General features: G+C 36.4%; 1 protein-coding gene across 1 annotated transcript in view; it reads right to left on the reverse strand.

The window, feature by feature from the left end:
* Positions 1-156: 156 nt before the first annotated feature.
* Positions 157-24,535, reverse strand: part of LOC110656268 (uncharacterized) — a 24,897-nt gene continuing 518 nt past the window's right edge. Inside the window, exons 3-25 of the mRNA XM_021812923.2 lie at positions 24,418-24,527; positions 23,979-24,144; positions 23,714-23,814; positions 19,953-20,025; positions 19,719-19,854; positions 18,849-19,009; positions 17,453-17,577; positions 17,262-17,361; positions 16,883-16,979; positions 16,489-16,543; positions 7,200-7,301; positions 6,972-7,118; positions 6,631-6,793; positions 6,253-6,483; positions 6,012-6,166; positions 5,223-5,351; positions 4,999-5,116; positions 4,664-4,859; positions 4,189-4,300; positions 3,953-4,107; positions 1,641-3,096; positions 1,189-1,383; positions 157-1,009 (exon numbers count right to left, since the gene is read on the reverse strand). Coding sequence (XP_021668615.2) covers positions 533-1,009; positions 1,189-1,383; positions 1,641-3,096; positions 3,953-4,107; positions 4,189-4,300; positions 4,664-4,859; positions 4,999-5,116; positions 5,223-5,351; positions 6,012-6,166; positions 6,253-6,483; positions 6,631-6,793; positions 6,972-7,118; positions 7,200-7,301; positions 16,489-16,543; positions 16,883-16,979; positions 17,262-17,361; positions 17,453-17,577; positions 18,849-19,009; positions 19,719-19,854; positions 19,953-20,025; positions 23,714-23,814; positions 23,979-24,144; positions 24,418-24,527 — 4,760 coding nt within the window. The 3' untranslated portion in view covers positions 157-532. The remainder of the gene's footprint in view (positions 1,010-1,188; positions 1,384-1,640; positions 3,097-3,952; positions 4,108-4,188; positions 4,301-4,663; positions 4,860-4,998; positions 5,117-5,222; positions 5,352-6,011; positions 6,167-6,252; positions 6,484-6,630; positions 6,794-6,971; positions 7,119-7,199; positions 7,302-16,488; positions 16,544-16,882; positions 16,980-17,261; positions 17,362-17,452; positions 17,578-18,848; positions 19,010-19,718; positions 19,855-19,952; positions 20,026-23,713; positions 23,815-23,978; positions 24,145-24,417; positions 24,528-24,535) is intronic.

Here is a 24,535-nt window from a genome sequence, read left to right on the forward strand (position 1 = left end):
CTAACAGTGGGTTCTCCTAAAAAAAGGCAAAGATGACATCACTAGCAGACAAAAACCACGTCCGTCAAGCACCAACCTTTAAAATATGTATCATTACAATATATTATAATGAACAAATCGCTATGTTAAAGAAAATAAAGATGAACACTTCCCAACTTCATACGAAGCAACCCCATTTCAACAAACTACAGGTATTACATCATTTTCTACAAAATGGCAAGGGTGATGCTAACGATGTGCTATGACAAAACAGGAGGTAAAAATAGAAAGACAATATGCAATGGGCCAATGATTAAACAAAAATTGAAGGCACTAGAAAGAGCGCGAGAGAGAGGCAAAGGAATTAAACCGCCAACACAAACAAATCAATGGTACAGATATATACTGAATGGGCATTGTTGGTTTCCTCTCCACGAACAAGCGGCATGAACATTCTCCAAAGAAAATTCAACATAAATGACCAAACATAATCGAGACCAAATTTGCCAAGCTGTCTAGACTGGAGCAAGCAAAACTTTCCTTTACCTGGACCTCAGCCAAATGGAGAAGGAACAGGCCCTGGCCCTGCAAGCGCATCTGATCTTTTAATGCTGCCCATACCACAGATAATACATCCAGGTGTTGAGAGGGCAGAAAATTTGGCCCCACAAAGATCACAAACATCATATCCGATGGTCGACAAACGGCTGAGGGTCGCACCACAGAACTGAGAAGGGTCCTCCAAAGGATCAATTGACTTGTTGGTTGAACCCCTCTGAACACACATGTCAATCAGGCTTCTCAACTCATCCTGCTTGCTAGGTGGAGCTTTGGACAGAAGGAGCTCAAGCATCTGCTTGGAATAAGCAAAATTCTGCACCTCCATGTTTCGTTTAATGGCTGTTCGGATGCAATTTATTCGGTGCTTTGCCAGAAGAGGCAAAGAACCTAGATGTCGTGATAGTCTCGCCATCTCATCTTTTGCGCTCAGTGCACTTGGACCTTGTACTCTCTGTAGCCTTGCAATTTCCTGTCCAAGCAATTTTTGTATGTTAGTTTTGGCTAGGGACCCTGGAAGCCAGTGTTAAATGAAACAAGCAACTCACTAACTACAAACATTAAACCCAAAAAGGTTTAATTTTTAGTTCCACAGTTGGATTAAATTGATCCAACTTAATTTAGTTGTAGTTTGGATAATACTTATAGCACCTGAAGCAGAGTAACTGCTATCTTGTACTGAGCACAGATGGTTGCTTGGGCTTTAATATCAGCTCCACGAGAGCTATCCTTTGCCAATGCCAGGAATGCTTCATCAAAACATGATAATGCATCAGGAAGTTGATTCTGCTCAAGGTGAGCAAGTCCAATTTTGAAACATACAGAAGCAGCCGCTCCTCTGGGAACCTATTGCAAGCCAGTGACAAAAAGGAAAATGAGAAATGAACAAGGTAAGTGAGATCCCTAACATATCTTTCAGCTGACGATAACCATCAAATGTTGTAGATAACATGCTACATGGGCATATTCAATTCTACATTCAAAAGCCTAAAAATCAGTAACCTAAGGAAGACTCATTATGAGTGGTTTGGTTGGTTTCCACCAGAATGAATATTAGAAGATGACATAAAACAAAATGATTAAAAGACACATAGGAGATTCACCTGTCCAGGTCGCACAGATGATGGTGAAGCAGCAGCTTGCACAGGAGGTTTTCCTGAATCTACAGAATTTGGAACTCCTAGGACACTGAGATCAAGAGGTTGAGATGAAAGAGGGGCCCGGAGGGCCTGAGGGGCCTGAACTTGTGGCTGAGATGAGAGAGCAGCCTGACTGGTGGCTTGTGGTGGGACACCACCATCAGGAAGTCCAATGGATTCAAGTGAGACAGCTTGCTGAGTGGCTTGTGGGGGAACACCACCATCTGAAAGACCAATGTCAGCCACAGAAGGACCAATTGGATTAGGCATTACCTTGTCACTTTCAACTTGCTGAGAAGTTTGATCCAGTTTTGCAAGATATGTTCCAGGAGGAGGCAATGATGCTGCAACTTGGAAGGAAGGAATAGTATTTTGGAAAAAGTCCTCTGGAATAGGGCCAGCTGTAACACCCATACCCGCCATCATAGGAGCTGGTTGTGATACTGGTGCCGATTGTGTTAATGTGTCAGTACCAAATAAATCAGCAGCAGGTGAAGGAACTGTGGAAGCAGCAGGGGCACTTGCACTGGTAGGAGGGGGTTGGGATAAAATCTGATCAAGGTCCTGGGAACCAGTTAATGACTTTGTCCGCATGGGTGGACCTAACCCTTCACCAAGTTTAAATATCTTTGTTGCTTCTTTGATCTTATTGACATCTACTGTAGCAGAAGTAAGCGGTTTGTCTCGTATTCTAATTTGTAGTTTTCTGGCTTTCGAAGGTTCTTCCTCATCACTGCTGCTACCATCAGTAGCTGCACCATACATAGTTTTTTTGAATTCTTCTTGTGCTTTAGCCTGTTCATCAGCTGCAGATGAACTTTCATTTTGTTTAATAAGTGTTTCAAGACCCATCAAGGAATCAGCCTTTACGTTACCATCAGGCAATCCCTTTGACTCATTAGACATGGATTTAGACAACGAGTTTGGAAGTCCATTTGGCTGATTGTCACCCACAGACTTAAAAGCTTTGACCAAACTATCCTCCCTTACTTCAACAACGTTGCCTCTTCCTTTAATTGATCCCAGGTACACACCAATATGATCTGTAATAATGGCAGGGATGGTGCCATCGTCAGTCTTCATGTAAGGCATTACCTCTGCAGCCAGTTCCCACTGAGGTATACTTTTCAAACTAGTAGGCGTTTTAATTTCCCAGTTCCCACCACCCCATTCATTTCCTTTTGGAACCATGCTCTCAGCTGCAAAGTTGACAAAAATGCCTTGTGTCCACCCAGTAGAACGAACCCTTAAAATCCTTTCACAGTATCTCCTTAACTCTGGATCTGCACCTTCTTCTTCCAATCTCTGAGCAAGGCGTCTCATGGCACTAGGGTTAAGGTGGCATATGAACAAATCAAGCATGCTTTCATGATCTGCTATAACTTCAAAAGTTTCCTTTGCACTATCAAACTGGCCATACCTACAATTTGAAATTTTATTAGTTATTAAAGCAAGAAACAGGGCCATTTAACAAGAATAGTACACTCATAAATAAAAGAGAGAGCCATTACTCAGGACAGTTCTAGATGCCATGCTAAAATTAAGAGATCAGAATATGTGCATCTCATATAGCTCTATATATAAAAAATTTTTCTATGGTACATGACAATTCAATGGTGTGCAACTGTGCATCAGGATTGGCACTAAATAGACAAAGCAATGACAATCACAAGTTTAAATGACTATAAGATTATAAAATATTATTATCATCATCATCTTGTTGCCAAAGGTTCAAAATGCAGAATAAACTGCTTAAAGAGGTTCACAAGAAAATAAACATTTGCAATAAAAGAATTCCATACTCAGCATTCATACTCAAGAGAATGCTAGGTCATGTATACATCGAACTTCACAAGGAATAGCTGTTTTATCACACAATATGAAGTGTTGTAAGATGCATCTATAGAGTTTGGATGAATTATCAACATAGCAAGTATCAAAGCCCACATACAGCACTCAGCATTCCATACCGAGCATGATATCTAGCATGATCATTTAATAGTCTATGAAAATGATATCTTACGGATTCTTTAAAAAATGTTTGCCCGTCTACTACCTAACAATCAGAAGGTTACCATCCACCAAGAATTTGGAGGAATATAGGATATGAGATTTAAGTAGTCCAAGATATAAACTTCCACTGTTCGACAACATCAAGATGTAAGTGCTCAAGTACATGGATAATTCAATCAAAGCACAAGAGTTTTTTTGGCTTGCAGGTGTAAATGCACAAATGACTAAACACATACAAACAAAAAATGCATTTATCTGCTTACTTGATACAGGCATATCCCAACTGTCGAAACCGGTGGAACAACTGAGATGTTGGAGAACATTTTGGATAATCTCGAGATCGCAAGAATTCATCCTTCAATACAGATAAAGCAGTAGAAAAACGAAGAGCTTTGATAGCATAGGTGCCTCGCAACACCTACATTTATCATAAAATTCATTCAGAGACTAAATAGATGAAATAAGATATACGGGAAGAAAAATATCACTTTTTTGTCACCTGGGTGAACTGTGGACCTGCTTGGGACAATGAAACTGCAAGATCTCCACAAACAGGAGGACCTCTAGCAAGAATATCAAGAGATCTTGGAGTGATGCGCAAACTATCAAACCTTCATTAATACAAAATACAAGATAGGTCACATGTCACAAAAATTTGATGAACAGTTCCTACTTGATACCGCCAAAGCATGTAAGAGAAGTACAAAAGATTCCTAAAGTTTATGTACATTCCAAGATGAGATTTTCTTTCGTCAATTATGAAAGAGTTACATTTGACATGTATATTAGCAGGGGAAGAAATCCTTCATATTTATTTGGTAAACTAATTCTGACAGGTCAAGCTTCTGCTCAAATGTTTGTTGCATTGACCCAATAAGAATAGCTTCAAGGAGTCCAATGAAATTTTCTTTTCTTAATTATGAAGCAGCCACATTTGGCACTAAAGATAGCATGTGTATTAGCAGGGGAAAAACCTTGATGTTATTTGATAAAGTGTTTCTGAGAGGTCAAGCTTCTGCTCAAATGTTTGTTGCATTGTGGCAAATCCAATAAGAAGAGGTTCAAGGAGTCCAACAAGGCAACTCCTAATCTCCAACCCCTTTTTCTGTCTCGGATTTATATCCGTTGGGTTAGCAAGCAGCAATCGATCATTCAAAGCACCAATTAAAACTGCACAGAAACATATTATATCATTAAAACTACAGCAGAGAGTATAAATCATAAAACAGAAATTGAATCAGCAGGCTGCCACAATACCTTGCTATGATATTTAACAGACAAATTAATCACCGAAAGATAAACTATTTACCTGAATAGGGCATGCTAATAGAAAGAATGGTCCTCACTTTTCCATCCCAGCCAAGCACACTGACTGAAGTGGCAGTAGAAAAAAGAAGAGCTGGTCCAAGCCATAAAAGGGATCTAAAGTGCACACAAGTTAAGGGTTCACACACATTCATAAACTTCAATCCTATTACCTAGAAAACATTAACAGCAGAAAAAAGCTGCAAGCCTAAATTTGTGTCAGGATATTGAAGGAAGTCCTTTATCAAATTTCATAGAACTGCTTGCCAGTATATCAAGATCAGCTGAAACTATAAGAACCCTTTGAGTTGTTAATACTCCTGCTACATAGCCCCTAGGGGTTTCTTGCCAGTGCACCTATAGAAATTAAAAATACAAAGTTTTTCAGCCAATAGATTCAAAATATCTGCAAATTCACCCTCAAGGGCATAACCGAGTATACATAAACAATATCCAAAAAATGGAAAGTACAATGTCATAATGGTCATTGTTTAGAAAATTGAGTTTTAGTACTAATTAACCTTGCATCATACTGCTTCAAGACAGCATGACTATACTCAACTCAATTCAACTTAACTAAGCCTTTATCCCAATGTTCTCATTACAGACTTTATCTAATCTAGTATGGCCACTCATCCACCTTAACATTGTCATCTGCGCAACTCTTATCTTAGACACATACGACTCCTACAGTGTCCAACACTTACTACCATATAACATGGTCGGCCATATGGCTGTACGGTAAAGATAGCATGACTATACATATGTTTTTTTTACGACATTGGCTGTAGTATTTTAACAAATCCAGAACTATAATCTGTGGTTCTGCATCACATAGGACCCATTCAGCCACAAAGTTGAAGACTCACAAGGAAGCATACCGATACCCATTTTGTCTTGTTGAAGGATGGAGATAAGAAACTGTTTCTCAATGAAGGTTCCCACATTCTCTTTTCATTTTCCTTAAGTTTTTTGAAAAAATTTCTAATAATTTGCATAGAAAGTTAATTTATTTACCTGGAGTACAATCTCATTCATTTTTAACTTGATTGACTTTTTTCCTTCAGTTTTAGTTGGTATGTAATGACCATCTGAAGTTGAAAGGCGATATCCCTGAACCAACTTTGCAAAACCAATCTGATTCCCATTAATAGCAAACATCAAAGTTGACTCTGCAACCACAAGAGTCTCCAATCAGCATAATTTTAACATCAATGGATGCAATATTACAGATGATGAACTTTATTTTAACAAGCACCTAATGGAGTGGAAAAGATACGATCAACTTCACTTTCAAACATAAACTGCATGGGACCCCGAAGAGAACCAGCATTTGTTTCCACCGACTGATTTTCTTCAAGTAATAAATTTTTTTCACCAGCTTCTTTTGAAGCTCCTCCAGGCAGAATATACAGAGCCAGCCCAGTCTTGTCTTCATCAAGAATTGCAAACTGATTTTCATTGGGACCAATGAATACTGCATCTCGACCTGGAAAAATCAACGGGCGGTAAAATAATAATTGGTCGGGTTCACATCCCCTTACATGGACATAATAGTGGGTATTATCACTATAACAAATATATATATATATATATATATATATATATATATATATATATTAACAAGCAGAACAACCTTTAACTGTGTTTCCTTTACTGTTGGCTGGCTGAGAATCAGTATTTTCCCAATAAAGGACCACTTCATTTGTAGAACCACTGAATTCATAAACGACAAGAAATAGATGCTGCTTTTTACTGTGAACAATGAGCTTTGGATGAAATTCAACATTTCCAGGAATCTGAAAGCAAGACTCAAAGTTTATGAGCTCAGAACACAGAAATGGTCTTGCTATATATATATATATATATATATATATATAAATAGTATCAATACAGAATTTCACTGCAAAATTAATCACATAAGTGTACTGCCTTTCTTTATTGGAAAGAAGAAAAAAATATCATTATCAGTATTACCGAAGTATAAAGTTTCTTGTAAATATTATCCACTCCAGAGCAGAGATTATATCCCATGAGGTTCATTCCATCAACATAGAAAGCCCTAACAGGATAATGAAGCACTCGGTTCTCTTTGTTAAAGAAATTTAGCTCCAAATGAAAAGGCTGCCAATGAAAACAACATTGTCAGATGCAAACTTAGCCTAAGGCAAAATCAAGATCAACATAAATAGTTGGTTTAGTTACCAGGCAAGCAGGAATATCCTTCAGATGATGCTTGGTATCCGAAATAGTGATGAGAGGCAGCCGAGATATTGGAGCATTTTTGGCATGGCCTTCCATAAAATGCTGTGAAAATTAAACAAATTTTGCAATTTAATAATCAATCAATTCGAGAAATATATGCAGAACTTTACAGCAAAAAAAAGGGAGATTCCAAAACGTGCATATTGGTCATGCAATAAACATAAGTACATAACAGATAGATAATACAAACTGATATAATTAAGCACAAAAGTTATAGTTTAATCACATAAAGGAAATGCTTGACTGTTTAACTCAAAATAAATTACTTGTAAGTTCAATTCAACAAATTAGGTTATTCAAACGATATCATACAACCATAAACCTCATTACATGATTCAGAGTAATTTAGGCATTCTCTTCCTCTATGATTGATTTACTTGGTTCCAACATTCCAGCATCCAATCTATCAATCACACTGAAATTGATATGCCTCTATTGTTCAACTCTGTCTAAATCAAACACATTTATCCATAACTGTATCACTGACTCAAAAAAAGGCTTATCTGTTTTTTAAAGACATAGTATTTCTTTAATTGATCAATTCACAGAATTCAAAAGAGAAGATGTGATTCTTGATCTCTCATACAAAGAACTGAAACAAGAGCATACATATGCAAGTTAAATTCTGCTAGTTGGTGCTATCATCAACCTGAATTTACTAATGGTTCTTTCTTTAATGCATGATGTTAATTATCCCTTTCAGAACTGCAGCTCAAACTGTACTGAACTATATCAAGTTATATGTCTAGGTTTTAACTTAAAATTGGAGATGGTCCAAAAAGTCAATGCAAATCACGTTTATGTACAATTTTGGTTTGAACTTTTTAGCAGTTCACACCCATCTCAATCCAGCATGATGATTACCATGTAATGCCTTCGAAGTATTGTTCATTCAGTCATCCTGTACTAGTGTCAAGAATTAAGACTGTTTATGTTTTAACCTGCCTCTTTGATCAGACTTCTAGGATTCCAAAGGGGAACAAATCGTCAACTTAGTAAAACGAAGACAACTAGTGAAATCAAGAGAAGTTCAAGAAGACACTTGTTTGGAGATTTATATGCAAATTCGATTAGATGCATCATACACAAGGGATAGGAAATCAACCTGCTACCAATTCCAAAATTCTAAGGAGGAAAACTTTTTGCAGAAGCTCATAAATAGACCTAGTCATGATCCGGGTTGCGCCCAGAACTGGAACTGACCAAGTCAAACCCGGAACTAGAACTGGTCAACGGTTCACGGGCTCTAAACAGAATGGAACTGCCTTGGAGGGGAGGCTGGTCCCAGTCTCTCCCTCCCTCCTTTGAACCTTGAACCAGACTGGACCAGAGCTGGCAGTCCAGTCTGATTGGCCAGCCAATTACTTTAAAAAATTTAAAAAAAAAATCCAAAATTATTTCAACAGTTTGATTGCCTTAACTTGGATTGAACCAAAATCGAGACTGGAACCACCCTTGAAACAGAATTGTGAGGAACTGGCCCACTTGGTCCAGTTCAGGTTCGGTTGGGCCACAAATTGGAACCACTGGTTCTGACCCAAAACTGGCTTGTGGCCAGGCCTACTCATTAGTCATAACTAATGATGCTAGCAATATATATGCACCAGAAGTATATAAAAGTATAGAGAAAGATGAGTTATTGCCAGTTAGAAGAGTTCTCCCAATAAATAATGTGTTAAATTGAAAGCTAGGACAACTCATGACTCAAAAAGTATAACTTCTAGAATTGAGCTGTAGAACCTCACGAAGGTTACTAAAAATGAACAAACATAGACAAACAAGTCAACCAGAAAAGAGAGAGTAGTTGATGGAAGGCAAAATAGAGTTGGCAAAAAAATTTGGATTTTTTAGGTTCTACTGAAACTTTATATATCTTGCAATCATGTAAATAGCTCAAAGAATTTTAGATTGTAGTAACTGTAACACATCATGTTCACAATGCAGCTACAATCAGGTTTCAACGTATTGTCAGAATTATTTACCAAACAGCTATGACTTGTTATCCGGTTTGAAGCCTAACATATGCTTGTAATAATCCCTGAATTACAAGGAATACAAAAAACAAAAATCCAGGAGGAAAAAAAACATGAAACCTAATCCTAACTGTTACATAACAGCCTGCCAACCAAGTGAAACAGAGGAATACGGAGAGAAAGAGAGAGAAATAGATGAGAAAACAGATAGATTGGATGAGAAAAGAAATAGATTGGATGAGAAGAGAAAAGAATATTCAAAGATGAAAGAAAAGTATTCTTTTTTATTGATTCTTAGAATAACCTATTCTAATACAGATATACTCTATTTATACACTCCTAACTACTGTAACTGCTTTGACTTTCTCCTAAAAAGCTGTGACATCTTTACAACTACTCAACTACCACACACCACCCTCACTATTTTACCCCTTCCACATACAATTACAAACCTTATTCTCCTTACTAGCATTCATTACATTCCCTACTCCTTGAAATCATTCTCATCCTCAAGAATGAATAAGGGAGGGTGAAACACTGAAATTATTGATTGTTCGCAATAAACCAGCACCAAAATGTCAATCCGTTTCCTTCGTCATAGTAATCTTTCTTTCTTTGTCTTCTCCATCTTTCAAATACATCTTGTTTAAGAATTACAGATGCAATGTTCTTCAAAATTAATTTCTTCTTCTTCAGCCTTCTTGATACTTCCCATTTATCCTCTATGGACATTAGGAACTCATAATAGTAAAACTCACGATCATGGTTCTCTTGAATTAGTAAACTCCATCCATTCCCATTGCTCCCAGAAATTTCAGATTTTTGCACTCTAGATTGTGCAGCTTCCAACACTTCTTCCATTCTGAACTGAGGCAAAATCATCCTTTGTGTCATTGAGCAAAGGAATTCCACTTCATATTCATCTCCTATTCTTCCCATTGAATAGTCTAGTTGCCTCATATGCACTTTACTAGAGGCTTCAGTAATGTTATCATTCTCAAAACCCTGAGTATTCTCATCATTTGCACCATTAACATCATTCTCAAAACTCTGCTGAATTAAATCTTCAAGAATTTGAAATTTTTGCTCCTCCTTTTGAATCGACTTCTTCACATCTCCATCCCCATGAATCTTATCATCAAGAAGGACAATCTCCTTCTTAGCACCACTCTCCTTGGTCTTTACCAATTCCCTGTCATCAACACAATAAACTTCAGTTCCATGATTGTTGTCTTCTATATCTTCATTATTCTCTTCCCCAAAAACCTCACTTATACTAGACATATGAGGAAGAAAATCCTGCTCTAGATGTTGTAATGTTTTCCCTCCTTGTGCAAGACACAATTCCAATGCATCTTCATTTGTAAAGGCTGCAACATTTTCTGTTTTCTTTCCATTTTCTGTAAAACCCCCTGGAATTTGGGATCTCAGCTTCAAATCTTGAAATTGACTTTTGGATTGTGCCTCTCGAAACAATTTATCCCTCCTTTCTATTTGCTCTTCTAACAACTTATCTAATTTTTTCCATTTTTGATACAGCAGCTCCTCTAAGCGTTCTATTACTCTTCTTTCAAAAATTTCTAGCATTCCCTTAAGATCCTTTTGTCGCAAGATTGTATTTTACTTCCAAGAAAATTTGAGAAAGAACATCTTTACAACTACTTCCAAGGTTTGAAAAGCTGTAACATCTTTATAACTACTCCACTACCACACACCACCCTCACTATTTTACTCCTTCCACATACAATTACAAACCTTACTCTCCTTACTAGTATTCATTACACTAATCTTCAAAGCTCACCTATAACCTTTGCTTGAAATTCAGTCATCTGTCTTTTACAAGCCATAAAGGATCTTTAACTTACATTGCTTTAGTATCAAAGCTCAAACTAAAGACCCTGTTATGGAAAGTCAATCACTATGTTATGGAAAGTCCATCACTATATTATTTCTCTGTCTATTCTGTATTCTGTATTCCTATTTAGGATTTCTTATTTAGGATTTCTTCCTAATTAGTAGAACACAATTATAGGAATCAATTGTATATATATACCCATGTACAGATTAATTGAAATCAATGAGAATTATTTCTTTCTACATGGTATCAGAGCAGGTCATCAATCTAGGGTGACTATTTGTTCTCACTACCCAGCTCAGGGCCGTTCCCTCATTCCACCACTGTGTGCTGTTGCCTGATCCAGTATACCATTAAAGGGCTTCTGAGGTTTGGCTCTCAGATCCTATTTCGGTATTTGCTTGATTTGTGATTTTGGGTTATTTTGCTGATATAAGCACTTTGGATTAGCGCTTCGGTTAGTTTTCTTTGTCTCAATAAATGGCAGACAATAAGAATGTTATTTCTGATGTGATTCCGATGATGACTAAGATCACGGAACACAAACTTAATGGTTCGAATTACCTGGAGTGGAGTAAGACTGTTAGGGTCTATTTGCGTAGCATTGATAAGGATGATCACCTTACTAACGATCCACCCACTGATGATACACGACAAACTTGGCTAAGGGAGGATGCTCGGTCATTTTTGCAGCTTCGGAACTCGATTCATAGTGAGGTAATTAGTTTAATTAATCACTGTGAATTTGTTAAGGAATTGATGGATTACTTAGATTTTCTGTATTCTGGTAAAGGGAATATCTCCCGTATTTATGATGTTTGTAAGGCATTCTACCGTGCTGAGAAAGAGGATAAGTCTCTCACGGCTTATTTTATGGATTTTAAACGGGTATATGAGGAACTTAATGTATTGTTGCCTTTTAGTACTGATGTGAAAGTTCAGCATGCCCAACGGGAGCAACTGGTCATTATGAGTTTTCTTGCGTGCCTTCCTTCAGAGTATGAGATCGCTAAATCTCGATTCTCTCCGCTCAAATTTCCTCTTTGCATGAAACGTTCACACGGTCCTTCAGATGCAGAGTACTCAATCTTCACACCGCCAAGAGTGCTCTTATTAGCCGTAATCCAAATGGACAACGTGGTAATAGAAGAGGAAGTAGAGGAGGAATTACAGCAATGTAAGTAATCAGCGTAATGGAGAGGCTAGTTCTAATCAGGACTCAAGATGAGTCATTTGTTATTATTGCCATGAGCCTGGCCATACAAAATATAATTGTCCGCAACTTCAAAGGAAAAATCAGCGATCACAGATGGCAAATATGGCAGCAGAGAATTCTCTGATCTTCCTCTGAGAAAACTATTTTGGTATCTCAGAGAGGATTTTGCACAATTTTCCCAAAGATCGTGCATCTCTAAAGCCTACCGGTTCCTCACATCGCGATCACGAGTCAGGTAAATCCACTACATGCCTTGTGTCTTCTTCATCCAAATGGGTTATTGATTCTGGTGTGACAGATCACATGATAGGTAATTCTAGTCTTCTATCTGCTTTTCAGTCTAATCTCACTTCCTCTACTGTTACTTTAGCTGATGGTTCTACTTCTTGTGTCATGGGTTCTGGAACTGCGAACCTGACTTCATCAATTTCTTTGTCTTCTGTTTTGTGTCTACCAAAATTCTCTTTTAATCTACTTTCTGTTAGTAAACTTACTCATACCTTAAATTGTTCTGTTTCATTTTTTCCTGACCAGTGTTTGTTTCAGGATCTTACGACGAAGCAGATTATTGGTAGAGGACGCGAGTCAGGTGATCTTTACATTCTGGAAAATCATGTATCGCGGTCGCTTGTTTGCTCCAGTACCTTAACACCTCTTGAAGCTCATTGTAGATTGGGTCATCATTCTTTGTCTACCATGAAGAAGCTGTGTCCTCAATTTCAGTCTTTATCAGTACTAGAATGTGAGTCGTGTCAGTTTGCAAAACATCATCGTTTGCCTTCTGTGTCTAGAGTCAATAAACGGGCTTCATCCCCTTTTAAGTTAGTTCATTCTGATGTTTGGGGTCCTTGTTCTGTTACATCTAAAACTGGATTTCGTTATTTTGTTACTTTTGTTGATGATTACTCTCGTGTTACCTAGTTATATTTAATGAAGAATCGTTCTGAGTTGTTTTCTATCTTTTGTGCCTTTTGTAATGAAATCAAAACTCAATTTAATATTTCTGTGCGCATATTAAGAAGTGACAATGCCAAAGAATACTTTTCAGCACAATTTCAGCCTTATATGACACAAAATGACATTCTTCATCAGTCTTCCTGTGTGGATACCCCATCCCAAAATGGCGTGGCTGAAAGAAAAAATAGTCATCTTCTTGAGGTAACTTGTGCTCTTCTTTTTCAGATGAAAGTACCTAAACACTTTTGGGCGGATGCAGTTTCTACGGCATGTTTTTTGATCAATCGTATGCCGTCTTCTGTCCTTAATAGGGATATTCCTTATACTACTTTGTTTCCTACAAAATCTTTGTTCCCTATTGAACCCCGTATTTTTGGTTGTACCTGTTTTGTGCGTGATGTTCATCCACAGGTTACTAAATTGGATCCAAAATCTCTCAAATATGTCTTCCTTGGATACTCCCGGCTCCAAAAAGGGTACCGTTGTTTCTCTCCTACTCTTAATCGTTATCTTGTTTCTGCAGATGTCACATTTTTTTAGTCCATTCCATTTTTTCCTCCATCATCTGTGTATGAGAGTCAGGGGGAGGAGGATGATCTCTTAATATATACTGTTCAACCAATGTCTAGTCCTCTCCCACAGCCTGTTCCTTCTGTCTCTAGACCTACTCGACCTCCCGTTGTTCATGTTTATTCCAGGAGATTGGAGATTCCTGACTCAGATCCTCCACCAGCTACTTCGTTGGGAGATCCTGTACTCATGTTTGATCATGATTCTGATCTAGACTTACCCATTGCTCTTCGTAAAGGTAAACGTTCATGTACTTACCCTATCTCTTCTTTTGTTTCTTATAATCAATTGTCTTCTTGTTCTCGGTGTTTTGTTACTTCTTTAGACTCTGTTCCTATCCCTAATACTATTAATGAGGCACTGTCTCATCCTGGCTGGTGTGATGCTATGAAAGAGGAAATGGAGGCTTTAGATGCTAATGGTACATGGGAACTATTGCCTTTACCCACTGGTAAGAAAGCTATTGGTTGCAAATGGGTATTTACAGTAAAGGTAAATCCTGATGGTTCTATGGCTAGGTTAAAAGCACGCCTTGTCGCAAAAGGATATGCTCAGACATATGGGGTTGATTACTCTGATACTTTTTCTCCTGTAGCTAAACTTACTTCTATTCGCTTGTTTATCTCTTTAGCAGCTACATATGATTGGCCCCTGCATCAATTGGATATCAAGAATGCTTTCCTTCATGGTGATCTTCAGGAGGAGGTGTATATGGAGCAACCACCTGGATTTGTTGCTCAGGGGGAGTTGGGTAAAGTTTGTAGGCTTCGGAAGTCTCTTTATGGCTTGAAACAAAGTCCTAGGGCATGGTTTGGGAGATTCAGTGAAGCAGTACAAGAATTTGGTATGCAAAAGAGTAAGTGTGATCACTCAGTATTTTATAGGCAATCTGAGGCTGGTCTAATTCTCTTGGTAGTCTATGTGGATGACGTTGTCATCACTGGGAGTGACTCTGCAGGTATTTCATCTCTTAAAACCTTCCTCCAAACTCAGTTTCAGACCAAAGACTTAGGATTGTTAAAGTATTTCTTGGGTATCGAAGTTATAAGAAGTAAGAAGGGTATTTTCTTGTCTCAAAGAAAATATGTCCTCAATCTATTGACAGAGACAGGAAAATTAGGTGCCAAGCCTTGTAGCGCACCAATGACTCCAACTTTACAACTGTTAACAGGGGATAGTGAGTTGTTTGAAGATCCAGATAGATACAGGAGATTGGTAGGAAAATTGAACTACCTTACAGTCACTCGTCCTGACATTGCTTATGCCGTTAGTGTGGTAAGTCAGTTTATGTCTTCCCCAACTGTTGCTCATTGGAAAGCCTTGGAACAAATCTTGTGTTATCTGAAAGGCACTCCAGGAAGAGGTTTGCTATATGGTAATCATGAGCATTTGAATGTTGAATGTTTTTCAGATGCCGACTGGGCTGGATCTAAGGTTGACAGGAGGTCAACTACTGGATATTGCGTTTTTATTGGAGAAAATTTGGTGTCTTGGAGAAGCAAGAAGCAGAGTGTAGTTTCTCGATCTAGTGCTGAATCCGAATACAGAGCCATGGCACAATCAGTATGTGAGGTAATGTGGATAATTCAATTACTAGATGAGACAGGTTTTAAGACCTCCCTGCCTGCAAAATTGTGGTGTGATAATCAAGCTGCTCTTCATATTGCTTCTAATCCGGTGTTTCATGAGCGGACCAAATATATTGAGATTGATTGTCACTTTATTCGTGAAAAGATTCAACAACAGATCATCTCAACAGGACATATCAAAACTGGAGAGCAGTTAGGAGATATTTTCACAAAAGCTCTGAATGGAGCTAGGATTGACTACATTTGTAACAAGTTGGGCATGATTAACATCTATGCTCCAACTTTAGGGGGAGTGTTATGGAAAGTCAATCACTATGTTATGGAAAGTCAATCACTATATTATTTCTCTGTATATTCTGTATTCTGTATTCCTATTTAGGATTTCTTATTTAGGATTTCTTCCTAATTAGTAGAACACAATTATAGGAATCAATTGTATATATATACCCATGTACAGATTAATTGAAATCAATGAGAATTATTTCTTTCTACAGACCCAAACCACCAAAGTTTGCCCCATGCACAAATCAGAACTGATTGACAAGGTCAATGGAGAGAATAACAATCCAACCTAAATTATTCTTATCAGCATCAAGATGGATAGATTGATAGATCCAAGGTTGGCTTCACTTTACTATGTCTCAAGATGGGAGGACAAGGTTTAAACTAATAGATACAAAAAATATATATAAATACAAATATATAACTGCTAATCAGTTCATAGGTTATGAAAATAAATCAATCATCTGCTTACTTCTAACATAAATGAAAAATAAAGCACAGAAAAATTCACCATATTAAGGTTGACCTGGGTTATATTCAACAATTATGCCATACAAAATTTTGTTTTCTTAGTTAACAAAATTATATTATGGGAAGTACGAAAAGGTGATACCATATTCTGACTGTAAATGCCTAATTTTGGGAGCAACAAAATATGTTATTCTTTCTCTATCCTTTTTTCCCATGGTTTCAGGTTCAGCATTTAGCATTGGCCACATTCCAGTAACATAAAAAGTATGAAGAACCTACACGATAAGAATATCAGTATAATATGAAAGCAACATACACTGTAAAGGAATGCCTTCCTTGCTATGTCTGAAATTGTAAGTTGACTTTGGCCACTGAAAGGACAATAATTTCCATAAAAATGCATGAGATAGGAAAAAAAAATAAGGATGAGATACTAGCCCAATTACAAATGTAAAATACTTATCATGCAAGGCCATTGCACAATTGCGAGCTCCAAAGGAGCTGTTAAAATTCCAACACTCAAACAAATTGTCACTCTCAAGTCACATTAATCACACAACTACTCTTAACGCGTGGAAGGTCCCTCCTCTGCCTCTCCTACCCCTAAGGTCAAAAAGTGCAAAGTCCGATTACTCTTGACAACAACATGATGCAACCTACCCTTTGTTGGTCCAAACTAGTAGCTTTGCTGGTAATTATTCAAAACTCACCCCTTCAGATGATGCTCTTGTAGTTGTGCTTGAAGTTGATGGTCAGCCAAAATTCCTGACGAACCCAAGGCTGATAGCTTTTCCTTCAAAACAGAAGCTGAAAATCACATCTATCGTTAGCATGCACAGAATTTAGCAATGCACAACACCACAGTATTCATGAACCAAAAAAATAATGGAGCCAATATATGATCAAAAGGTTATAAAAAGAACCCACTGTTTGTTATAACAGGAGAGGAGTGCAAACTATGGTACAACTAATGAAGCACACAAACACAAAAGACCACTGGTAATATCAGATAAACAAATATCCCATAAACAGATTAGAGAATAAAGAAACAAAAAGTCCAGTCATATTCAAATTTATATAATTGTTCACCTGAAGATCCCCTGGCACTTTGCAGAACTGCAAAGAGCTGTTTCCTTCCTTCCCTTGTGTATGCAGCCCTATTTTTCAAATTGTCGCCACTAGTCATATTCTGTCACAGGGGAAAAAGGAAAAGCCACTTTACTTCTTTTGACTTTAAACAACCAATGCAGTTCTAAACAATAAAAAATTGTGCTCTTAACTGCAAACAGCAGAGCTGCTAAATTCAATTTTGAGTGAACTTCTAAGGATCTAATACGTGGTAAAGGATAAACTGCTTCTCCACCCTGCTGAGATAAAATTCGAGGGATGTCAATTGCTTCAATCCCTGCATGACAAAATACAGAAACAGAGTGGTTTTCATTAGCATTATATGACAAGAAGCATGACAAAATACAATTAAGAAACATCAAACAAAATTCATTTTAAGGTCTGCAACTCTTGGTTGTCTTTTTTGTCCTCCTAATATTGGCAGTCCACAACTCTTCAGTAGTTCTTCCAAGTCCCTGAAACACTTGAGAGTTTGCTTGGCTCTTTTACAGTCAGGGGTATTTTGGAAAATTCAGCTTTGTTGGAATACGGAATAAGCTGGGCTGTAATGTCTTGGGTCTTATTTTGACATTCTCAATTAAATAAGATCTTTATTTACAATGTAATAAAAATTTCACATTTAATCTTCTTAGTTTGGAGGCCAATTCTATGTTTGATAAGAAATACTAGAAATCTCAACACATTTCCATGTCTTTCAATCATCAGATGATCAACTCAACTCAACTCAACTCAACTCAACTAAGCCTTTATCCAAAAATTTGAGGTCGGCTATATGGATTCGCTTTCTCCACTCTAAACGATTTTGGGTTAAATCCTCAGAAATGTGTAATGCTTCTAGGTCATGTTGTACTACTCTCCTCCAAGTCAATTTAGGTCTACCCCTTTTTTTCTTTCTATCCTCAAACCTAATGTGCTCTACTTGTCTAACTGGAGCCTCCGTATTTCTACGCTTCACATGACCAAACCACCTCAATCTCCCTTCTCTCAACCATTTAAAGTAAATGTGCTTCTTTTGGGTTGAATACTTGTATATAATGTTGATGGGACTTAAATGCGACTGATGCCTATGAAATTCCAGGTGTGAAGCCTAAAATCTTTTATTTTCCATGATTTCACAAACAATTCAGATAAATTCAGGTTTTTTTATGGTCCATCAAGTCCTACCAATCTATCATCGATATCTTAACTTACTTCCTCAGAATTAATCTTTAAAAACCCTGAAAAGTTACTATTCAGTACCATCCACATTGCAGACTGACTCATCAAAAAAGCCCAAAAACTTTTATCATCGTGCAAGCCCCAGTTATGCACAAAATTTTCTGCCCTTCTAGCTTTCAAAACAATCTAAAACAAGTACTATTTTGATCCCTAATTATCCCATTTTGCAACCCAAATTATCCACCATTTTTATTCCTTTCTAGCTTTCAGATAAACCTACAACAACCACAACACCTTAATTTGCTTGCTGTCCTAAGTCATCAGAGTATATATTCTTTTGCTGCAAAGCAGAAATACTTAATAACAAGGAAAAGGAAATAAAGAGCTAACCAGCAGATTCAAAAAAATTTGCTTGCATTGGAGGTCTATTAGGATTAAGTATCACGCGTGTTTTCCACACTTGAAGAGTTCCATCCTTGGAAACTGTGACAAGTAACCGCAAAGTTGAGAGCCAAGAAATTGATGTGATTGGTTGAGAACCCACTTGTGTACTGCATTGTAATAGAACATATTATTAGCGTCGAAAGAAAAAATTCAATGGTAACAACTAACAACTACAATTATGACAAAAAAAATGATGAAAAGAAAGACCGAGAAACAGAAGCAAAAGAGCCAGATGCTTTTTCAGCAAGTCATGAGGTATTTTTCCAGTAATGATTTTCTGCTTTGATAAAATAGTTAGTTTTTTTTTTTTTTTCTAGTTAGATTGCCAGGTCTATAAAGAGCTTACCAAATTACTAGTTCTCCAAAAATTTCATTAAAAGATAAAGAAAATATGAAATGATAAATTCATGTATAGAAGAGCATGTGTGTGTGTGTGTGTGTGTGTGTGTGTGTGGAGTTTTATTACTTTTTTTAGGGGCTTGGGGTCAAAGACTTTCATTTGTTATTAGCTTAGCCCTCCAAAGAATTGTATATTCACCAATATTTACAAAGTTGTAAGGCAGCAGTATAATAACTAATAATAACTAATAAATTGGCATAGTACCAATTTCCCCCTTCATCAAAGGAGGCATCTCAAGTCCCTCCTCTTTCTTATTTAGATAGACGAAAATTTGTCTCTCCTCTCTCTTTTCATTCTACCAACATAAAGAAAACAACTGATTTGAAAACAAGACAAGAAAATATAAAAACAATCAAAATTCATTGAAATAACATGTTAACATGAAATGAAGAACACTATAACTGCAAAAAACTTACATCCCAATCATATTAGGTCTCTCAATTGAGACATCCCACGCCAGAAGTGTACCACGTCTATCACCAACAAAAATCCATTCTAATGTCGGATGAAACGCAAATGCACCAGCACCAATAAGCTTAATTGTATTATCAACTGCGATGCAATCCAAATAAAGAAAATTTTGACATTGTTTACTTTGAAAAAGGAATTTTCAAAAATAAAGAAATAAATAAATACTATAAACATCTCACGTTGTAGCGTGTATGCAACAGCATAAGTATGAATGTTGTAAGCTCGAATCAAACCATCTGCATAAGCCACATACTGGAGGAAATAATACAAAATTAAACCAAATGATCACTAAAAATATTCATGAAAATAAAAGGAAGAAAGCTTGGGCAACAGGTTTGGTAGTCAAGATTCACAATGTTAATGGAACATATCAGAGTGAAGTCTCAATCCAATCTGATCTGATAAGTCAGAATTGATAAGAGGTGTTTTATCAATCTGTTTACTCTCTGGTATTGATTACTCAAATATGAATACAAAATCATAATTAGTATCCAACCCTCATTCCTATTGAAAATATTCAAATGCAGGACCATCATCAACTTTAACCCCTCGCAATGGAGCCTTATATCCACACTGAATTTAATTATTATGCAGATCTGTACAAGATATGTTCAAAATTCACAAACACAATAATACAAATTTGGAGGCATGGATTCCAAGGACATACCTAAAACAAGTTATGGTTGCAGGTTTATGAAAAGTGTCTTAAATTTACAAAACTCTAATTATTTTGCACTACATTCCATGTCTCAAAGGAGCATGCAATCAAGTGCTATACATGGCTATTGTTATCACTTCTTCTTAAAGCATGTCATCTCCACTCCGTTCACCTTACCCTCAGTTTGGATGAGTGGAAAAGGGGGTGGAAAGAAGTGAAATAGCCACTTCCCCCTGTTAAACACAGAAAAATAACAGGGAAAGGAAAATAACACTAACTTTTCATCTGATCCCATTCTCTCCGAATTGGAGAGAAAATAATAAAAGGTGGATGGAAAGTGTACTGACGAACTGAAATTACAAATATGACCTTGTACATGATGAAGTATTATTCCTTTGTTCTTTGTGCCTCGCGCCGTCTTAGTAGAGTTAACCAAAAGTTGGACTTGTGAAGGATTCTTGCGAGTAAGGATTTTAAAGTAAGTAGAAGTAAGACGGAATATATACATTGAGGGTTTAAATCTCATAGAAAGAATGGAAATGAGGTTTGATTGAATGGAGTTTTGGTGTCAAAATACAACCAATTCAAGTATTTAGGTTCTATTATCCAAAAGAACAAAGTAAGAGATAAAAATGCAACTCATAGAATCAAAACATTATAGATGAAATGGAGAAGTACATTTTCAAAGCCAACATATAAATAATAAATAGAGAAAATTTATATTATTTTTTGACATAAAAATAACAAAATAAAGAAATAATGAATGCAATATAAATTAAATTAATAAAGAAAATTTTAATATATTTTACATAATGCTTCTATGTATGTACGTGTATATATATATCAGCCATAAGCCCTTACCTTTTTACATTAGTTTTAGATGAATTGACGAAACATATACAAGAGAATATTCCTTGGTACATGTTGTTTGCGGATGATATTGTTCTGATAGATGAGACACGAGAAGGAGTCAATAGAAAGCTAGAACATTGGAGAAGTACTCTAGAGTCAAAGGGTTTTAAGTTAAGTAGAACGAAAACAGAATTCATGCATTACAAGTTCAGTGAAGGCCAAACTGGTGATAGAGAAGGAGTTAGTTTGAATGAAGTGGTACTGTCCCAAAGTAATCACTTTAAATATCTAGGCTCAGTCCTTCAAGTAGATGGGGGATTTGAGGAGGATGTTAGTCATAGGATTAAATCCGGATGGTTGAAGTGGAGACGTGCCACAGGAGTTTTATTTGATCGTAAAATTCCCAATAAGTTGAAAGGAAAATTTTACCGTACAGCCATACGACCGGCTATGTTATATGGTAGTGAGTGTTGAGCACTGAAAGAGTCGTATGCGTCTAAGATAAAAGTTGCAGAGATGAGAATGTTAAGGTGGATGGGTGGCCATACTAGACTAGATAAAGTCCGTAATGAGAATATTAGAGAAAAAGTAGGAGTGGTGCCAATTGAAGATAAGTTGAGAAAAGGGAGATTGAGATGGCTTGGTCATGTGAAGCGTAGACATACGGAGGTTCCAGTTAGACAAGTAGAGCACATTAGGTTAGAGGATAGAAAGAAAAAAAGGGGTAGACCTAAATTGACTTAGAGGAGAGTAGTACAACATGACCTAGAAGCATTACACATTTCTGAGGATTTAACCCAAAATCGTTTGGAGTGGAGAAAGAGAATCCATATAGCCTACCCCAAATCTTTGAGATAAACACTTAGTTGAGTTGAGTTGAGTTGAATGGCCTGACCAACAGGCTTAAACCTGGATAGGTTTACCAGTTTGACTACGTACCCAACCAGTTCAATCCGGTTCACACAGAGTTTCTCAAAATAAGGGTTTATGATCAAAATGGACAAGACTAAGGTCCCGTTCCCAATTAAACCGATCCAACTGGCCAATCCGTTTAGGTTTGAAGACATTGGTTATGCGACCATAAGATCTCAGACAAAGTGCAAGGTCAATTCTGCGATCAAGCCACTTACGTTGTATGAGAGCAATGTTGAGCATCTAATGTACAACATATACATAAAATGAGCGTGGCATGAACATGAATGTTAAGACAGATATCTATTAACTCGATATTAGATAATATCAGGAATTATTACATCTGCCAGATAATGCATGTAACATACACTGGGGATAAAATGAGATATGGTCAATTAAGATGGTTTGATTATGTCCAGCATAGAGCATCGAATGTCCCATTATGACAATATAATTAGTGATGGAAGGAGTAAGGAGTAATAAGTGAAAAGGGAAAACCTTAAATAACATTGAGGGAAGTAATATAAAAAAATTTACAATTTTTGGATATTGATGAGGAATTGATTTCAAATAGAGTTGAATAGTGAAAAATGATCCATATAGCTGACCCTAATTAGTATTGAATTAGGGCTTAGTTGTTGTTTTGTTGTTTGTTTCCTTGTGCTCAATGCTTGCAAGTCTTCTCAAAAAATTATTTTTGTCCTTTCAAAGGTAAAAGAACCCATCCATTATTTTTATGTCATTTTCCAATAATTTTTTTTTATGAATGTTTATTAATTATAAAAGAATTTAAATTAAAATTATAAATAAATATTTATTCATTATTAAAGTTTGTTGTGTGATCATTAGTTTAATTATCATAAAGAAAAAGTGTGCAAAGGGTATATATCTAATTCACGATAATATAATAATTACTTTTTAATTCACTTTTCTTTCCAAAACAAGGAAAAGAAAATGTTTATTTTCCTCTTTAACCAAACAAGAGAAGGAATATAACTTCATTTTAAAATTTTCTTCATTATTTTTCCTCCTTATTTTCTTTCCACCTTGTTTATATTTCCAAACATAGTGTTAATTTCTCATCACATCCCTTCATCAGGACTTCCAACAAATGTCAAGAAAAATATTTACTTTTTTTTTTCATGTTTAACAATTTATGAGATTGACATTACATGTCTTAAATAATAATTTCCAATCATTTTTATTCAGCAATGCTTGGGGAACCATACACTTTCATCATTTAATAATGAATATGTCATTTGACTATTTACAAAATTTAGGTAATGACTAATTCTGCAACATAAAAGATTGATATATATTATAGGATCCAAAAATTATAGTCAACAAATATTTCCTGATCCATTGAGTTGCCAAATCATTACTATTAATTTTTTCACTAACAGCTAGGATTAAGATCAATCTTGATCTAGTCTAAATCTAATCCATTCTATAGCCTCACTGAAGATCAGTAGAAGTAATCAAAAGCAATTTATACTTTATACTAAATAAACACAGTACCAGGACAGGAAGGCGCGGATGGCAAGCAAGATTTACTATAGGTTTCTTCAAGTCTGTCTTTATTTTTGTTGGTGCCCTTCCCCCTTCAACAGTTCCAACAACTTCATGCAAAACAGTTCAGAGTTGAAAGGAACCATTAGAAATGATATCATAAATATATTGGGATTTAGCTGGGATTAGGAAGAAAAGCTCTAATGCATATAGGAAATAAACAATATGCAACATAGTGAATGATACAGTTAAAGAAAGATGCAAACCAACCAACCAGTTACACTCATCCTCCTATGGAAACCGAAGAAAACAACAGGCTGGAGAGGAGTCAAAGCAAGATGGACTTCTGCATCAGTAGAAACTTGTTCCATTCTCTTTTCAGGTGAATGCAACACACAAGTTTGCTCAGTGTCAAAATCACAAGACCGAATTGTACAATCCTACAAAATCAAACGCACGCATCACAACAAACAAACAACTTCATCCTTGCATAATTATTCCTTAAGCTAGTTCATAGATGCAAAACAAGTGATATTACATGGAGAAAATTATATAATATCACGGACATCAGGAAAAACAACATCATAAATTCATTATATAATACATGCAGCTAATACAGTTGCAGTTCCTCAAGTTTCTAATAAAACTCAAATGACAAATATCGCCATAACCGAAAGGCGACATTAAAATTAAAAGGAAAAAAAAAAATCAACCTCTAAGATAGCAATGATTGAATGGCCACTAGTAGGGCCATAAGCCATGCGTACAACAGGTGCTCCAATATCAATAGTAGAGAGCTTGCTTCCTGTTAATGCATCAAATTCTGCACAT

The sequence above is a fragment of the Hevea brasiliensis genome, chromosome 10, assembly GCF_030052815.1.
Source record: "Hevea brasiliensis isolate MT/VB/25A 57/8 chromosome 10, ASM3005281v1, whole genome shotgun sequence".
NCBI lineage: Eukaryota > Viridiplantae > Streptophyta > Magnoliopsida > Malpighiales > Euphorbiaceae > Hevea > Hevea brasiliensis.